The sequence below is a fragment of the Pristiophorus japonicus genome, chromosome 6 (assembly GCF_044704955.1).
Source record: "Pristiophorus japonicus isolate sPriJap1 chromosome 6, sPriJap1.hap1, whole genome shotgun sequence".
Classification (NCBI taxonomy): domain Eukaryota; kingdom Metazoa; phylum Chordata; class Chondrichthyes; family Pristiophoridae; genus Pristiophorus; species Pristiophorus japonicus.
In genome coordinates, this window is record NC_091982.1 from 13,417,645 (window position 1) to 13,435,287 (window position 17,643).

Below are 17,643 nucleotides of genomic sequence, written 5' to 3' on the forward strand. Positions count from 1 at the left end.
AAGATGTTTTTAGCAGTTGTGGATGCTTACTCCAAATGAATTTAATTATGTAATTGAAAGCCTCCGGGCAATGTTCGCCACCTATGGCTTGCCCGACGTCCGTCAGCGACAATGGACCGTGTTTCACCAGCCCGGAATTCAATGAGTTTGTGACCCGCAACGGCATCAAGTAAGTCAAGTCTGCTCCATTTAAGCCCGCGTCTAACGGTCAAGCGGAGCGGGCAGTCCAAACAATCAAGCAGGGCATGAAACGCATGACGGACAGCTCCCTGCAGACCCACTTGTCTCGCATTCTGTTCAGTTACCGACGCGACCCCACTCGCTCACCAGGGTCCCCCTGGCAGAATTGTTAATGAAGAGTGCCCTCAAAACCAGGCTCTCCCTTGTCCACCCGGATCTTAATGATCACGTGGAAACCTGGCGACACCAGCAGAACGTGTACCACGATCGCGCAGCTATTTCACGTGACATTGATGTTAACGACCCTGTGTTTGTCCTGAATTACGGTCATGGTCCCAAGTGGGTTGCTGGCACTGTTTTGGTCAAGGAAGGGAATAGGGTGTTTATAATCAAACTGTTAAATGGCCAAACGTGCAGAAAGCATTTAGATCAGACCAAATTGCGATTTACTGACAACCAGGAATGACTTGAAGAGGACATCACCATCGACGACCCACCAACACACACCCAAACAGCAATCGACCTCACTGTCCATCATGAGGAAGAACCCACCGCTCCTGGCAGTCCAGTCAGACCAGCCGCGGTGCAGTGCAGCACTGGTCCGGCCAACTCACACACGCCAGGGTTTGAACTTGGACAATCAACCAGTGAGCGAAGGGCTCCGGATCACCTCAACTTGTAAATAACTTGTACCGAAGACTTTGGGATGGGGAGTGATGTTATGTATGCAACTATGTAATACTTGCCACCAGAGGGCACGACTGTTGGAGTCCTAATGGTCACCTGCACACACGTGCAGGGCCAGTATAAAAGGTTGGCTGCCATGTTGTTTGGGCACTCTGGAGTTGTAATAAAGAAGACTAAGGTCACACTCAGTTTAGCTCATAGTACTCAGCCTCGTGGAGTTCTTCTATACACAACAGAGACGATGCAGATAATCAAGATCGAGTTCTAGGTATTTCTTGCCATTATGATAGGATGGTTTTTATTCCTTGTACTCAGCAGGGAACTTGGCTGAGCCAGACATACAGACATCCCAGCCTCCCACATCAAAGGGGAGAAACACTTCATTCAATGTGATAAATTTAGCAGCTCAACAAGATAACTTTCAAAATTATGGGCTGGAATTTGATCAAAAACCATCATCACGGTTTGCCGTCCGAAAAACCGCTATGACTCCGCTATTAAGAACGGGGGAAAATTCATGAAAAAAATGGGAAAAAATCCGTCTGGCGGGAAAAATCGGCGTTGTACGAGGATTCGCGGCGGAAAACGCGATCCTCATCAACTCTAGTCCGAGGCCAATTACTACTGTGAGTTGGGCCTAGGGAGGGGGGAAAACAGAAAAAATATTTTTCCAAAAAACAAACAAAAAGTCGCAAAACATTCACAGGACCTTTTTCTACTGAATCGCTGCAAAAGAATCAAAAAAAACCCATTAACTTACCTTTTTTGCATGGTTTCATATCTACCACCATTCCAAAGGCTGCTCCGTTTTTTCCCCAGCATTTTTTTTTTCTCCATCTATGGGACACCACTGTGACCAAACTCGGGTGGAAGCAGTTTTTCGAGTGTTGCACGCTGGCGGTCCACTCCCCAGCAGTATTTCAAAACCGCCGGCGGAACACTTCCATGAATTTCCTGCCGGGTGGTTTTCCACCCAAAACGAAGAAATTCCGCCGAAAAACAAGGCAGAAGGCTAATGACATTCCAGCCCATAGAGTTAAGGGAAGGGCTTAGTTTCTCTCTCTCTTTCTCCTTCTCTCTGGAGAGTCACTGTGAATCAGTCAGGGAGACTTGGCTCCAGGCCTAGGTATGAAAGCATGTAGCCTATAATAGAGAAAGTTAGGACCAGTTCGCTTCGGGACAGATTACTTGTAAGTGGTTTTTGCATAGAATAGTGGCAGAGTCACATATTTTTAATGTATTTAATACAGAGATTAGTAATAAATAGATTTTTCTGAATGGAAAACAGCATTTTTTAATTCATATTCTTTGAAAAATATAATGTTGGATTACAATCATATTTTGTCTCACTAGACTGCTTTTCGGTCCATCTTCCAGAAACAAGATAATACATGTGGCAGTGCACGTAAGATGATTTTATCTAGAGCAAGGAGTTGTTAGCAGTCAATCTCTTTCCTTCTATGGTTAAAACAATACGCTTCGAGTAAGCACAAGACACTTTGTAGTGTATACGGAACAGATCTTATTGATACACAGTGCAGGTGATCAGCCCAACTGTATAGAGAGAGTGGCTTTTCGGTTTATGTACCTTTTGAGCCCTTCAAAGAAATGCTGTAAACCATGCTCCTTTATACACCTTATTTTAGCTACAACAACTTTTATTTATATAGCACCCTTAACATAGTAAAATGTCCCAAGGTGCATCATCATCATAGGCAGTCCCTCGGAATCGAGGAAGACTTGCTTCCACTCTTAAAAATGAGTCCTTAGGTGACTGAACAGTGCAATACGAGAACCACAGTCCCTGTAACAAGTGGGACAGATAGTCGTTGAGGGAAAGGGTGGGTGGGACAGGTTTGCCGCACGCTCTTTCTGCTGCCTGCGCTTGATTTCTGCATGCTCTCGGCGATGAGTGTCACAGCAATGTTATAAGACAAAACAGATCAATTTGAGACCAAGCCACATATGAAGAAATTACAAAAGCTTGGTTAAAGAGATAGGTTTTAAGGAGCGCCTTAATGGAGTAAAGAGAGGTAGCAAAGCATCAAAGGTAAATCTCATATACAAGATTGCATGACGTATCTATTCTCAAATCCTTTGAAAACAGACAATGCATGTAACACTTATAGTTGTTTATCCCAAAGCTACTTCCCCTAGACAAGATTTCCTGATCTAACTGTCCTTAAACCCTTTGAAGAAAAAGCTTTATCAACTGATATTTTTCTATACTATAGCTAATGGATTCCTCCTATCATGTTTTATTACCTTAGTACCTAAAGTTACATTTTAATCACTCATGGGTGATGTCATTACTGTCATGTATTTCCTTGCACAAGCATCATATCAGAAGACAACTTATGCATTCTTTTCATGACATTTCAAAATCAATCTGTTTATATTGGAAAGCCTGTTGCTCCAAGATACAAAGATGTTCAACTGTTAACACTTAATTCCCCAATATGTCCAACATACTTCTCTCCAGGATGTCCAACAGGAGTCTATGTTATAATCACTGTGACATGCTATCATTTAAATATTGAGCATTAATGTACACATTCAGTTCGTAATGGACATGAGGTACGCTTATCAGAGATTTTTTTTTAAGTTACATTTCCATGGAGCCAGAAGGATCAGGAGTGCTCCATCGCGCTCCACAAAAATACTGGAGGCCCATGCCCATCCAAGCTCACCCATCTCTACCAATTGGCCACCACAGCTCATCAGTTTTATTCAAACAAGGCCGGCTGTGCAAAACAAATTGTTCATTGACTTGTCATCTGTTTTGGGTGCAAGTCCAATTTTTTGATTGTGGCTTCTCAAACACTCTTTCCTCTTTTAAGACGCTCCTTAAAATCTATCTCTTTGACCAAGCTTTTGGTCATCTGTCCTAATATCTTCTTATGTGGCTCGGTGTCAAATTTTGTTTCATAACGCTCCTGTGAAGCGCCATGGGACGTTTTACTATGTTAATGCCGCTATGTTAAAGGTGCTATATAAATGCAAGTTGTTGTTGTTGATGATGAACCTGGAGCTGTCCAAAAAGTCACTTCCATTTCTTGTAATAAAACAAAGGCTCATATCAGGTCACTTTGCAGCAAGTGGCAGAACCATGAAGAACATAAATTATCCCACTTATGGATACCCATTACACTCAGAAACTAAGATTCATAAAGGATACACATGGATGGACAGTTGGCTATAGTGGGTGTATACTGCAGGCATTAGGAGAGAGGAAACACTGGGGAACAGTGGAATATAAAGGACACACAGGAGGTATGAAGGATACACAATGGAGAATTGAGAGACATGGAAGAGTTAGAGCTTCAAACATTTTGAAAGACACAGACCCATGGATAAAAGGAAAACACCAAAATACTTGAGTGAATGTGTTCCTTTCTGAATCGTCTTTGTATACTTGGTTCTTTATAGATCCTGTGGTTGCCCAACAATAAGAAAATCACCCCTACTGGTTTCCAGCAGGTTCTGGGAGAAAAACTTGACGCAGAAACACTGCGTAGGGAGAACATTCACACCATCAACATTCTCTATAGCAACATCAGTGATGTGGAGATCAGGTAAGTTGCTTTGAAAATACAATACACACATTATAAACCAGAACCTGACTGGAAAATGTGTAAAGTCAGATCACGGAAGAGTGCTAGCAACGTAACTAATGATGTCGTTTGATACATTTCTTTAAGGATGCATTGGTGAAGTTCTTTGTGGCCCATTGTACTATAGGGGTCATTTTATGAAATCATGTTCCCAGCACAGAGCCTCAATCTCCAGGCGCACATATCAGGAATTCTATGCCATACCCCATAATTTTCTTTTCTGGACAGAATATCCATGAATAGCACCTGCCTGAATTCCTGATGTATACTTCCAGAATAGAATGTGAATTTTACAAGATCATGCACTGCAACAGGAGTACACTTTTGTATAATTGCTCCCGAAACATAATGGTGCAGAAATTGCAGTTGGAGGTTTCCCGCGGACAGATGCCTCTGACCTGAAGAAAATCTACAAACTTACCTGGTGGTCCGGGTGGTTCGGAGACTTGAGGTCCTGGGCCTGTACGTGTAGGCCTGCGTAGAGGCCCACGTATTCCAGGGGTGCAGGCGTTTCGCAAGTGCCCCTGGGATCATGTGGGCTGGCCCAACCAATCAAAGTATGGGTCTTCCCATTCATACATTTGGTGAGTTCCGTTTGTACAGAATCACTACAAGTATGAATGGGAATACCCCCAAAAATACATGTACACGTAAATTAAATATTTTTAAAAATCACATATTTAAAATGAATCAAAATTGAATTTAATTATTTAAAACAAAAATTTTATTTTTTGAAAAATAAATTTACATATTTTAACGGGTCTTAAAATAAATGTACCTTATTTAACAGGTTTGTAAATGTTTAAGTTATTGAAAAAAAATAATTTTTTTGTACTTTAAAAGTCTTACGCCTGCTTTTATCAGACGTAAGAATTTCATAGGCATTTGCTATGCAGAAGTTGGGCAAATAGCTCAACTCTCCATCTGCGAAGGCCCATTTACTTCAGATTTGTACGATCTATCAAGAGGATTCTTGATCGATCGCAAGTTCCGGGTTTCCTCGCTTGCGCAGTGCATGTCCAAACCCGGGTCTTGCGGTGCCCCTATGTGCACGTGCGCACCTCGTACTCGCCCGTAGAGGATTGCAAATTCAGCCCCAACACTGCTGGTATGGCATTATCTAAGTCCTACAAGTACTTAAAAGAAAGCCCCTCCTGAATTCACCCCTAACAGCCCTCCAGAGGAACTTCAGTGCTATTGTACTGGGATACCAATGGCACATTATAGATTTCCCATAGTGCGGTCGATGCAAGCATAATTCAGTGAGCAACAGGTAACTTTCTGTTTGAACTTCTATACGCAAAAATCAGGCAATGAAACTGCCTTGGAGAGGGGTGCACAGAAGGAAAGTGCGACAAGGTTTGCTGTTTGTATTTTGCCTGGATCTTTTAGATTGAGGCAGAAGTTTGGGGTGCAGCTACAGCACTTTTGTGTTCCTATATAAATCTGGAGGTCTAAATCTGGTGGGCAAAAATTTGGCAGATGGAGTATAATGTCGGGAAGTGTGAGGTCATGCACTTTGGCAGGAAAAATCAAAGAGCAAGTTATTATTTAAATGGAGAAAGATTGCAAAGTGCCGCAGTACAGCGGGACCTGGGGGTATTTGTGCATGAAACACAAAAGGATAGTATACAGGTGCAGCAAGTGATCAGGAAGGCCAATGGTATCTTGGCCTTTATTGCAAAGGGGATGGAGTATAAAAGCAGGGAAGTCTTGCTACAGTTGTACAGGGTATTGGTGAGGCCACACCTGGAATACTGCGTGCAGTTTTGATTTTCATATTTGCGAAAGGATATACTTGCTTTGGAGGCAGTTCAGAGAAGGTTCACTAGGTTGATTCCGGGGATGAGGGGGTTGACTTATGAGAAAAGATTGAGTAGGTTGGGCCTCTACTCATTGGAATTCAGAAAAATGAGAGGTGATCTTATCGAAATGTATAAGATTATGAGGGGGCTTGACAAGGTGGATGCAGAGAGGATGTTTCTGCATGATGGGGAGACTAGAACTAGAGGGTATGATCTTAGAATAAGGGGCTGCCCATTTAAAACAGAGATGAGGAGAAATTTCTTCTCTCAGAGGGTTGTAAATCTGTGGAATTCGCTGCCTCAGAGAGCTATGGAAGCCGGGACATTGAATAAATTTAAGAGAAATAGCCAGTTTCTTAAACAATAAGGGGATAAGGAGTTATGGGGCACGGGCGGGGAAGTGAAGCTGAGTCCATGATCAGATCAGCCAAGATCTTATTGAATGGCAGAGCAGGGTCGAGGTGCCATATGTTCTTATGTTCTTATTAAGCGCCAGCAACTTTTGTGATTCCAAGGCTGTCCACCAGACGGCGTTAGAAAATGGAATTTTAGTTCTAATAATAGTCAGAGGATTCCTGCCATGAGCTAAGGCTCAACCAGTGTAATTTGTCATATTGGAAGTATTTGACCAAAACCTTTTGTCACATTACTATGTACCTTCAGGAACTATGCAGCGAACAACATCAGCACCAACCTTTATGTTGTCAATGAACGTTGGCTGTTCTCCACACTGTGGTGCGCCAAAGTGAAGTCTGTCACAACCAATGCCTGTCATATCTTCAAGGAGATGCATGAACCTATTTGGCACATTGTAAGTGAGACCTTTAAGCCGGTGAGAATAATGGGCCCTAAAGATCCAGGGTGGGAGGTGTGTAATGGAGCGAGTTTGGTCCTGGCTCAAATTATGTTTATTTATTCTTGAATTACGTAACATATGTAGGCGATAGCCAAATGATTTTTCTGAACTTTCTAGCAGTAAAATTGTTTTTCTCTCAAGGCAACTAGCTGAAAGCAAAGACATGGGGTGGGGCGAAATTGCCCCTTTTTACATCCCTGTCAGCGCTTCCGGGAGGCGCTAACAGGCCGCAATGGCATTTTCGCCTGGGGGAGGGGTCGCGACTGCCTCCCGGGAAATTGCCCCAGAGGTTTATGAGGCACTTCCTCTGCAGCGCCGCTCCCCGCGATTAGCGCCCCGGTCTGGCATGAAACCAACGATGACATCATCGGCGTGCACACTGACCCCCTCACCGCCCCGTGCTGACCCCTTTGTACCCCGCGGGGGAAAATTGCCCCGCGGGTCACGAGGCTGGTGCGGACGGATGTCAACGCTAGCTTCGCCAGTCGACCCGACAATGGCGGTCCTCACATCATACAGCCCGGCACGCCGTTTTGGTGCCTTACTGGTGGCCCAGTGACGGCCACCAAAGGGCCTGTAGAGTGCGCAACGGCCCTCCCCTTTAATAGAAGGGCAGGGGCGTTGCAGTGCATCAGCGCTATGCAGAGCATCCGTGTAGCGCTGGCCTTCACCACGCAGCGCTGCAGGGAGCACCCCTCCAAGGAAGCGGGACACCGGAGACAGCACTCCGCTTTCTTTCAGGGGCACTCGGCCCAATTCTGTGTTGGGGGCGGGACCTCGGGGCCTGCTGTCTGTGATGGAGCAGACGGATTGTTTCATCTGATAATTGATTAGATGCCCTGAAATTCTTAGGGGCGCCTATGGCAGAAAGCAAGATTTCTGTCTGGGGAGGTACAGGAATTTGGGGTGGAACCCAGTTATGTTGGGATTCTAGCCCCTATACATTTGCTTTTTAAATTTCAGTGATGGGTGGCCTATCCCTCGCCCACCCCACCCCCGCACCCCGACATAAAGAGCCCATGTCTGAGGGAGTTCCAAGGCTTCCCTGGTAAGTTCCGCTAGTTCTATTCTCCAAAGGGCATCAGTGAGAGGTGATGAGCGAGTTGCTGGGGGCTCAGGAAATGCTCTGGGGAAGCTACCAAGAAAAAAAATCATCTATCCCAGAGATCAATTACTTGTAAAATGGCTGCAAATTGCTTCAGTATGGACAAAGAAATAAAATTACCAGAAGTTTTTTTTGACCCTAGGGTGCCCTATCAAAGCAGTTGGGTGTGATGCACCCTCCAACATGTGAAATGAGCCTGTCCCCACAATTTAGAATGGCTTCTGGCATCACGCATGCATTGCCAAAGCAGGACCCCACATATTTCGAGGTCACCATGTTTGTATGAGAGTAGCAAGCAAACATTGGGGTAGATTTTCATTCCACTGTTAGTCAAATGGTATGTTACTGCCCAGCCATTAGTGTGCTGATCCCACTTAATTTTGCAGAGTTAGCTTCATTTATATAGTTTGGGTGAACTCCTGGCCCATATTGGATCCAGCATTGACAGTTCATCAGAGGGAGTGGGACATGTACATAACTCTTAAGGCTGTTGATAACAATTTCAAAAGCTATTCATATCATTTGAATGTATTAACAGTGTTGTTAGGGTAGCAAAAGTACCTGGCAAAACCCAGTGTTGGTACTGTTAATGTATAGGCGGCAAAATAAAAGTTTGACCAAGTGATGGAGTGCACAACACTCTGAGATCCTTTTTGATGGATAGCAAAGTGGAGGTGGTGTAGAATGAAATAAAAACAGAAAATGTTGAAAGTACTCAGCATGTCAGGCAGCATCTGCAGAGATAAGATTAAGGTTTCAGGTTGATGACCTTTCGTTTAGCCGTTTAGCTCCACATTGCAGCAGTGCTTAGAACCATCGTGCTTGGAATGCATGAATGATTTATAACCTTAATTAAAGAAGTCTCAGCAAATTGGATGCATGAGTTTACAATGCATGCCAGCTACAAGCAACACAAGACCTCGCAAAATTAGAGCTGATGTGTTTAATATTTAAATGGACGGGTAGATTTTTAACTTGCCACCCGAGCGTAAAACCGGCCTTGTGATCAGTTGCCCATTATACAACTGTCCAATGTTCACACCTGGAAGATGTGCTGAAAATCTATTCTGCAGTGTCCAGTATTTACCTGCTGTTATAGTGTTTACCAAGTGTCCATCTAATTCCTCCTGTTAATTCTGGAGAAATGGGAACCAGACTTTCTGAAGCTTTGCTTTGCTGTTCAGTATTGGCACTGATAATTACCAACTGCTACAGTCCCACTGTGACTGGTACAGGCTCCTGCTCTCTCCTAGGATCTCAGTTATAGCAATTGTAATCAAATGTCATTCATTTCTATTTATCACATTTGTCACATTTTGTTTTCAGGCCCCTGGCAGCTATTTAGCAATATGGATAATCACTGATCTTGTATCTTTCCTGCTGATTCTGCTAATATATTTTATACAAAGGTAAGGAATACTATTTACTTCAGCCTGCAGTCACACTAGAAATGTTAACCTTGAAGCAGTAAACAGGAACAGTGAATGCTCCCAGAGGTCTCTGTAAGAATGATTTCATGTGTGTATCGAAACTAAGCCATTCAAGATTCTGAAATTCAAATCCCAAGTTTAAATCCCAACATTACAGGATTTTGAAAGTCCTGTTTTTCAAATTTGTTTTTTTTTTTCACTGCAAACTATAGCTTCAACATCTACTTTTGTGCCTTCAGCCTTCCAATGTTTCCCTCTTGTCCCTTCTACCGCTCCTAATATTTCCTACCTGTTCCACAGTGCCACCTCCAATAGTAAATAGTTATCAGTGAGAAGTGGGCAAGTATCTTGCTCCACAGCCTCCACTAATGCTGCTCTTTGGTTGTCTGTTGAGAGGCACATGGGGTTAACTACAGGGAGAAATGACTCTCTATCTGCTTTTCCTTTCTCTTCCTGTGTAGCATCACGTTATCTACACTTGTCCCTTCCCTAGTGGCACTGAGAAGATTGTGAACTCAGTATGTGGGGAATGGCTGTCCCAAATTCTCTTCTCATCTCCAGCAGGTGCTGACTCTTTGCTGAGGTACCATTCCATGGGCACCAGCCACCCTCTAGTACCTCACCAAAGTAGCCATTCTTCATGTGAATCGTGACAAGTTATTCAGTTATGGGGCACCCAACATCCAGGTACATACGTACTTCTCAGCAGGGGTCACTGAATAGCAATCAGGAACAGGAAACCTGGATATTTTCCCCCTTCTTTAATATAGGGATATTAAGGCCAATTTAGATTCATATTTGCTCCTTTCGCTGAATTCAGCAAACTCAACACATACCACAAATCAAACCTGGAATTTTCTGGTCTGTACAAGTTCTAAACTGGGCTGCACATTTATGCATTAGGCCAGCGGGAGAACTGGTGTGAGCAATTGCAGGTGGGAATCTCCATCCACCATGCTATCTCTCTGTATTCCGGTGCAGTAAGGTTTGATCCCTGATCATTGTTTGTATCCGTCACAAAAAACAAATATTTATAAGAAAAGACATTGGAATATTAATCCTCGGGACAGAAAGCATTACAGCTACTATGGCCCCTGACAGGTGACATCTGGTTATCCTGAGAGTGATAAAGTTCATTGCACATGCAGACAATAAGCATGGAGTATTCCTTGCTGCACAAATTGATTGAACTACTATGCACAGAGGGTGGTAAATGGAAGGAATGGGCTGCTGAGGGAGGAAAAGTAGGCTGATCATATCAGCAAATTCAAGAGAAACCTGGATAAGTACCTGGAGAAAAAATTGATAGGAGTACGGAGAATATCATAGATTATATTTCCTAGACACTGCGACTGGCAATTATCTCCCAGTCCTATATATTCCTATATAAATGCCCTCTGCTAACCTGTAGTTTTTTATTTTGAGTTTTGTTATCTTTGATGGATACATCAACCTATTGTTCCCTTATTTTTCTGCTCCTATCCTTGAACTACATTTCCTCTAGGAGGGTGAATTAGGAAAATGATCCTCAACCCCCAAAAGTGCCACTGTTCTCATTGCCATTTGACAAAAGTTGTAAACAATTGGATTTTATCATCTGGAATGTCTATGGGAATTCAGCAGAACTCCCAGAGAAAGAGCTAAAAATGGCTGTTCATACCATTTGTCTGGGGGTTGCAATAATAAGAACATAAGAACATAAGAATTAGGAACAGGAGTAGGCCATCTAGCCCCTCGAGCCTGATCCGCCATTCATCAAGATCATGGCTGATCTGGCCGTGGACTCAGCTCCACTTACCCGCCCGCTCCCTGTAACCCTTAATTACATTATTGATTAAAAATCTATCAGTCTACTCAATCTATCATCATAAGGTAACCCACTCATCTCCGGAATCAGCCTAGTGAATCGTCTCTGTACCCCCTCCAAAGCCAGTATATCCTTCCTTAAGTAAGGTGACCAAAACTGCACGCAGTACTCCAGGTGCGGCCTCACCAATACCCTATACAGTTGCAGCAGGACCTCCCTGCTTTTGTACTCCATCCCTCTTACAATGAAGGCCAACATTCCATTCGCCTTCTTGATTACCTGCTGCACCTGCAAACTAACTTTTTGGGATTCATGCACAAGGACCCCCAGGTCCCTCTGCACCGCAGCATGTTGTAATTTCTCCCCATTCAAATAATATTCCCTTTTACTGTTTTTTTTCCCAAGGTGGATGACCTCACTTTTTCCGACATTGTATTCCATCTGCCAAACCTTAGTCCATTCGCTTAACCTATCTAAATCTCTTTGCAGCCTCTCTGTGTCCTCTACACAACCCGCTTTCCCACTAATCTTTGTGTCATCTGCAAATTTTGTTACACTACACTCTGTCCCCTCTTCCAGGTCATCTATGTATATTGTAAACAGTTGTGGTCCCAGCACCGATCCCTGTGGCACACCACTAACCACCGATTTCCAACCCGAAAAGGACCCATTTATTCCGACTCTCTGCTTTCTGTTAGCCAGCCAATTCTCTATCCATGCTAATACATTTCCTCTGACTCCGCGTACCTTTATCTTCTGCAATAACCTTTTGTGTGGCATCTTATCGAATGCCTTTTGGAACTCTAAATACACCACATCCATCGGTACACCTCTATTCACCATGCTCGTTATATCCTCAAAGAATTCTAGTAAATTAGTTCAACATGATTTCCCCTTCATGAATCCATGTTGCATCTGCATTCCTATCTAGATGTCCCGCTATTTCTTCCTTAATGATAGCTTCAAGCATTTTCCCCACTACAGATGTTAAACTAACCGGCCTATAGTTACCTGCCTTTTGTCTGCTGGTACCTCCCCAGAGTCCAGAGAGTTTTGGTAGATTATAACGAATGCATCTGCTATAACTTCCGCCATCTCTTTTAATACCCTGGGATGCATTTCATCCGGACCAGGGGACTTGTCTACCTTGAGTCCCATTAGCCTGTCCAGCACTACCCCCCTAGTGATAGTGATTGTCTCAAGGTCCTCCCTTCCCACATTCCCATGACCAGCAATTTCTGGCATGGGTTTTGTGTCTTTCACAATGAATACTGAAGCAAAATAATTGTTTACGGTCTCAGCCATTTCCACATTTCCTATTATTAAATCCCCCTTCTCATCTTCTAAGGGACCAACATTTACTTTAGTCACTCTTTTCCATTTTATATATCGGTAAAAGCTTTTACTATCTGTTTTTGTGTTTTGCGCAAGTTTACTTTCGTAATCTATCTTTCCTTTCTTTATTGCTTTCTTAGTCATTCTTTGCTGTCGTTTAAAATTTTCCCAATCTTCTAGTTTCCCACTAACCTTGGCCACCTTATACGCATTGGTTTTTAATTTGATACTCTCCTTTATTTCCTTGGTTATCCACGGCTGGTTATCCCTTCTCTTACCGCCCTTCTTTTTCACTGGAATATATTTTTGTTGAGCACTATGGAAGAGCTCCTTAAAAGTCCTCCACTGTTCCTCAATTGTGCCACCGTTTAGTCTGTGTTTCCAGTCTACATTAGCCAACTCTGCCTTCATCCCACTGTAGTCCCCTTTGTTTAAGCATAGTACGCTCGTTTGAGGCACTACTTCCTCACCCTCAATCTGTATTACAAATTCAACCATACTGTGATCACTCATTCCGAGAGGATCTTTTACTAGGAGATTGTTTATTATTCCTGTCTCATTACACAGGACCAGATCTAAGATAGCTTGCTCCCTTGTAGGTTCTGTAACATACTGTTCTAAGAAACAATCCCATATGCATTCTATGAATTCCTCCTCAAGGCTACCCCGTGCGATTTGATTTGACCAATCGATATGTAGGTTAAAATCCTCCATGATTACTGCTGTTCCTTTTTCACATGCCTCCATTATTCCCTTGATTATTGCCCGCCCCACCATGAAGTTATTATTTGGGGGCCTATAAACTACGCCCACCAGTGACTTTTTCCCCTTACTATCCCTAATCTCCACCCACAAAGATTCAACTTTTGTTCATTAGAGCCAATATCGTCTTTCACAACTGCCCTGATATCATCCTTTATTAACAGAGCTACCCCACCTCCTTTCCCTTCTTGTCTATTTTTCCGAATCGTCAGATACCCCTGTATATTTAATTCCCAGTCTTGGCCCCCCTGCAACCACGTTTCTGTAAGGGCCACCAAATCATACCCATTTGTAATGATTTGTGCCGTCAACTCATTTACTTTATTTCGAATGCTGCGTGCGTTTAGGTAGAGTGTTTTAATACTAGTTTTTAAACCATGATTTTTAGTTTTGACCCCTCCTGCAGCCCTTTTATATTCATACATATTGTCCCTTCCTATCACCTTGTGGTTTACACTTACCCCAATGCTACTCTGCTCTGTTGCCTCCTGCCTTTTGCGTACTTTCTTGGGGTCCTGTTCATCTGAGCTCTCATCCACTCTCACTAGCTCAGAGCCCTCTCCTGGGTTCCGAATATTCCTTGCATTGAGGCACTGAGCTTTCATGCTTGCCTTTTTATTACACTTTGACCCTTTAGAATTTTGCTGTACAGTGGCCCTTTTTGTTTTTTGCCTTGGGTTTCTCTGCCCTCCACTTTTACTCATCTCCTTTCTGTCTTTTGCTTTTGTCTCCATTTTGTTTCCCTCTGTCTCCCTGCATTGGTTCCCATTTCCCTGCCATATTAGTTTAACTCCCCCCCAACAGCACTAGCAAACACACCCCCTCGGACATTGGTTCCAGTCCTGCCCAGGTGCAGACCGTCCGGTTTGTACTGGTCCCACCTCCCCCAGAACCGGTTCCAGTGCCCCAGGAATTTGAATCCCTCCCTGCTGCACCACTGCTCAAGCCATGTATTCATCTGAGCTATCCTGCGATTCCTACTCTGACTAGCTCGTGGCACTGGTAGCAATCCCGAGATTACTACTTTTGAGGTCCGATGTTTTAATTTAGCTCCTAGCTGCTTAAATTCGTCTCGTAGGACCTCATCCCTTTTTTTACCTATATCATTGGTACCAATGTGCACCACGACAACTGGCTGTTCACCCTCCCTTTTCAGAATGTTCTGCACCCGCTCCGAGACATCCTTGGCCCTTGCACCAGGGAGGCAACATACCATCCTGGAGTCTCGGTTGCGGCCGCAGAAACGCCTATCTATTCCACTTACCATTGAATCCCCTATCACTATAGCTCTTCCACTCTTTTTTCTGCCCTCATGTGCAGCAGAGCCAGCCACGGTGCCATGAACTTGGCTGCTGCTGCTCTTCCCTGTTGAGTCATCCCCCTCAACAGTACTCAAAGCAGTGTATGTGTTTTGCAGGGGGATGACCGCAGGGGACCCCTGCACTACCTTCCTTGCACTGCTCTTCCTGCTGGTCTTCCATTCCCTATCTGGCCTTGGATCCTTCTCCTGCGGTAAGACCAACTCGCTACACATGCTACCTACGTCATTCTCAGCATCGTGGATGCTCCAGAGTAAATCCACCCTCAGCTCCAATTCCGCAACGCGGTCCGTCAGGAGCTGGAGGCGGATACACTTCCCGCACACGTAGTCGTCAGGGACACCGGATGTGTCCCTGAGTTCCCACATGGTACAGGAGGAGCACATCACGTGACCGAACTCTCCTGCCATGACTTAACCCTTAGATACATTTAAATTGGCAACAACAATGCTAAAGTTTACTCACTGTTAGAGAAAAATGAAAAACTACTCACCAACCACCAGCCAATCACTTACCCCCTTGGCTGTGACGTCACCTTTCTGTTTCTTTCTACTTCTTTTTTGCCTTCTCCCTGTAGCTGCACAAGCTGGGCCTCTCGCCGACCCCGGACTCGCGCTGCTCCTGACTCAGCGACGCACCTCCCGACCTCGCGGCCTTTTATAGGCCTCTCCAACGGTATCACACTGCTCCTGACTCAGCGACGCACCTCCTGACCTTTTATAGGCCTCTCCAACAGACTCACGCTGCTCCCGACTCAGCGACGCACCTCCCGACCTCGCGGCCTTTTATATGCCTCTCCAATGGACTCAAGCTGCTCCTGACTCAGCGACGCACATCCTGACCTTTTATAGGCCTCTCCAACGGACTCACGCTGCTCCCGACTCTGCCGCAGAAGTTATGGCAGGCGTTCCGAAACCCCCATGGAGATTCAAGGCCCATATGTTTAATTTCTCCACCCTGCTCAGCAAGGATACTGCAGAATCCCAATGCATCCTTACACCTTGATATTGGAGGTAAGTGGAGTGCAAGAACATGGGCTTCGTACACGCCACAGCACCATGTCTTGGTTTTCTAATTCACAGTGCCACTGTGAGACCCCACTATATCTTGTTTACAGTGATGGATCCAAAACATCAAAGAAATTGCCGTAGCCCCCTCCTCCACCACCCCCACCCTCGCCTCTCCATTACAGCTAATGAGTATTAGCACTTGGCAGGCTATACCAGCATATTGTGCATCTTAGCCAAACCCAATTTGGTCCTCATTAAACATCCACTTCCCAGCAGTAATCACTGTATAGTGAACTAAAGTGGGAAACAAGGCTAATTTTGCTTTTCTGAAGCCATGGGTGCTGAGTCACCTCCAGCATCCCTACCACAGGTCCAGTTGAAATTGGCTTAGTCAGTACATATCCTGGACCGTTCTGGTTTGTATGGTGCATTTGCACAATGATCTATGGAGAAAACTATTGAAACTCAAAATGAGTAACATCAGGAGGGGAGGATGTATTCATGAGACCAGTCCTTGTTCAAGGCTTGCATGGTTTATTTCCCTATAGATATTGTTTAAGTGCTGAAGGATTAACATTTGTTTCTTTTATCACAGGTCAAGACACAGAAAGATACAAGGAGGTACAATAATCTTTTATGGTGGGGTGGTACATTATGCCAGTAGGCTATGATGCAGAGTGATACTGCTGGCACTGTTCATGCCTATTATTTCCCAAACTAAAAGCTCCTCAGTTAGAGTCCACTTTGTTACTCTTGGGCATTCATTATTCCATATATACATATAGATTGGCGAATGATACTTAAGGGGTTGACTGTGGATGGGCAATGGCAGACATTTAGAGACCGCATGGATGAACTACAACAATTGTACATTCCTGTCTGGCGTAAAAATAAAAAAGGGAAGGTGGCTCAACCGTGGCTATCAAGGGAAATCAGGGATAGTATTAAAGCCAAGGAAGTGGCATACAAACTGGCCAGAAATAGCAGCGAACCCGGGGACTGGGAGAAATTTAGAACTCAGCAGAGGAGGACAAAGGGTTTGATTAGGGCAGGGAAAATAGAGTACGAGAAGAAGCTTGCAGGGAACATTAAGGCGGATTGCAAAAGTTTCAATAGATATGTAAAGAGAAAAAGGTTAGTAAAGACAAACGTAGGTCCCCTGCAGTCAGAATCAGGGGAAGTCATAACGGGGAACAAAGAAATGGCAGACCAATTGAACAAGTACTTTGGTTCGGTATTCACTAAGGAGGACACCAACAACCTTCCGGATATAAAAGGGGTCAGAGGGTCTAGTAAGGAGGAGGAACTGAGGGAAATCTTTATTAGTCGGGAAATTGTGTTGGGGAAATTGATGGGATTGAAGGCCGATAAATCCCCAGGGCCTGATGGACTGCATCCCAGAGTACTTAAGGAGATGGCCTTGGAAATAGTGGATGCATTGACAGTCATTTTCCAACATTCCATTGACTCTGGATCAGTTCCTATCGAGTGGAGGGTAGCCAATGTAATCCCACTTTTTAAAAAAGGAGGGAGAGAGAAAACAGGGAATTATAGACCGGTCAGCCTGACCTCAGTAGTGGGTAAAATGATGGAATCAATTATTAAGGATGTCATAGCAGTGCATTTGGAAAATGGTGACATGATAGATCCAAGTCAGCATGGATTTGTGAAAGGGAAATCATGCTTGACAAACCTTCTGGAATTTTTTGAGGATGTTTCCAGTAAAGTGGACA

The 17,643-nt window shown here is 44.1% G+C and overlaps 1 protein-coding gene across 1 annotated transcript in view; it reads left to right on the plus strand.

Moving 5' to 3' along the window:
* The window catches only part of gdpd2 (glycerophosphodiester phosphodiesterase domain containing 2), a 186,576-nt gene that overhangs the window by 151,352 nt on the left and 17,581 nt on the right, over window positions 1–17,643 (plus strand). The window contains exons 13-16 of the mRNA XM_070881987.1: window positions 4,297–4,442; window positions 6,950–7,097; window positions 9,574–9,656; window positions 16,506–16,531. Coding sequence (XP_070738088.1) covers window positions 4,297–4,442; window positions 6,950–7,097; window positions 9,574–9,656; window positions 16,506–16,531 — 403 coding nt within the window. The remainder of the gene's footprint in view (window positions 1–4,296; window positions 4,443–6,949; window positions 7,098–9,573; window positions 9,657–16,505; window positions 16,532–17,643) is intronic.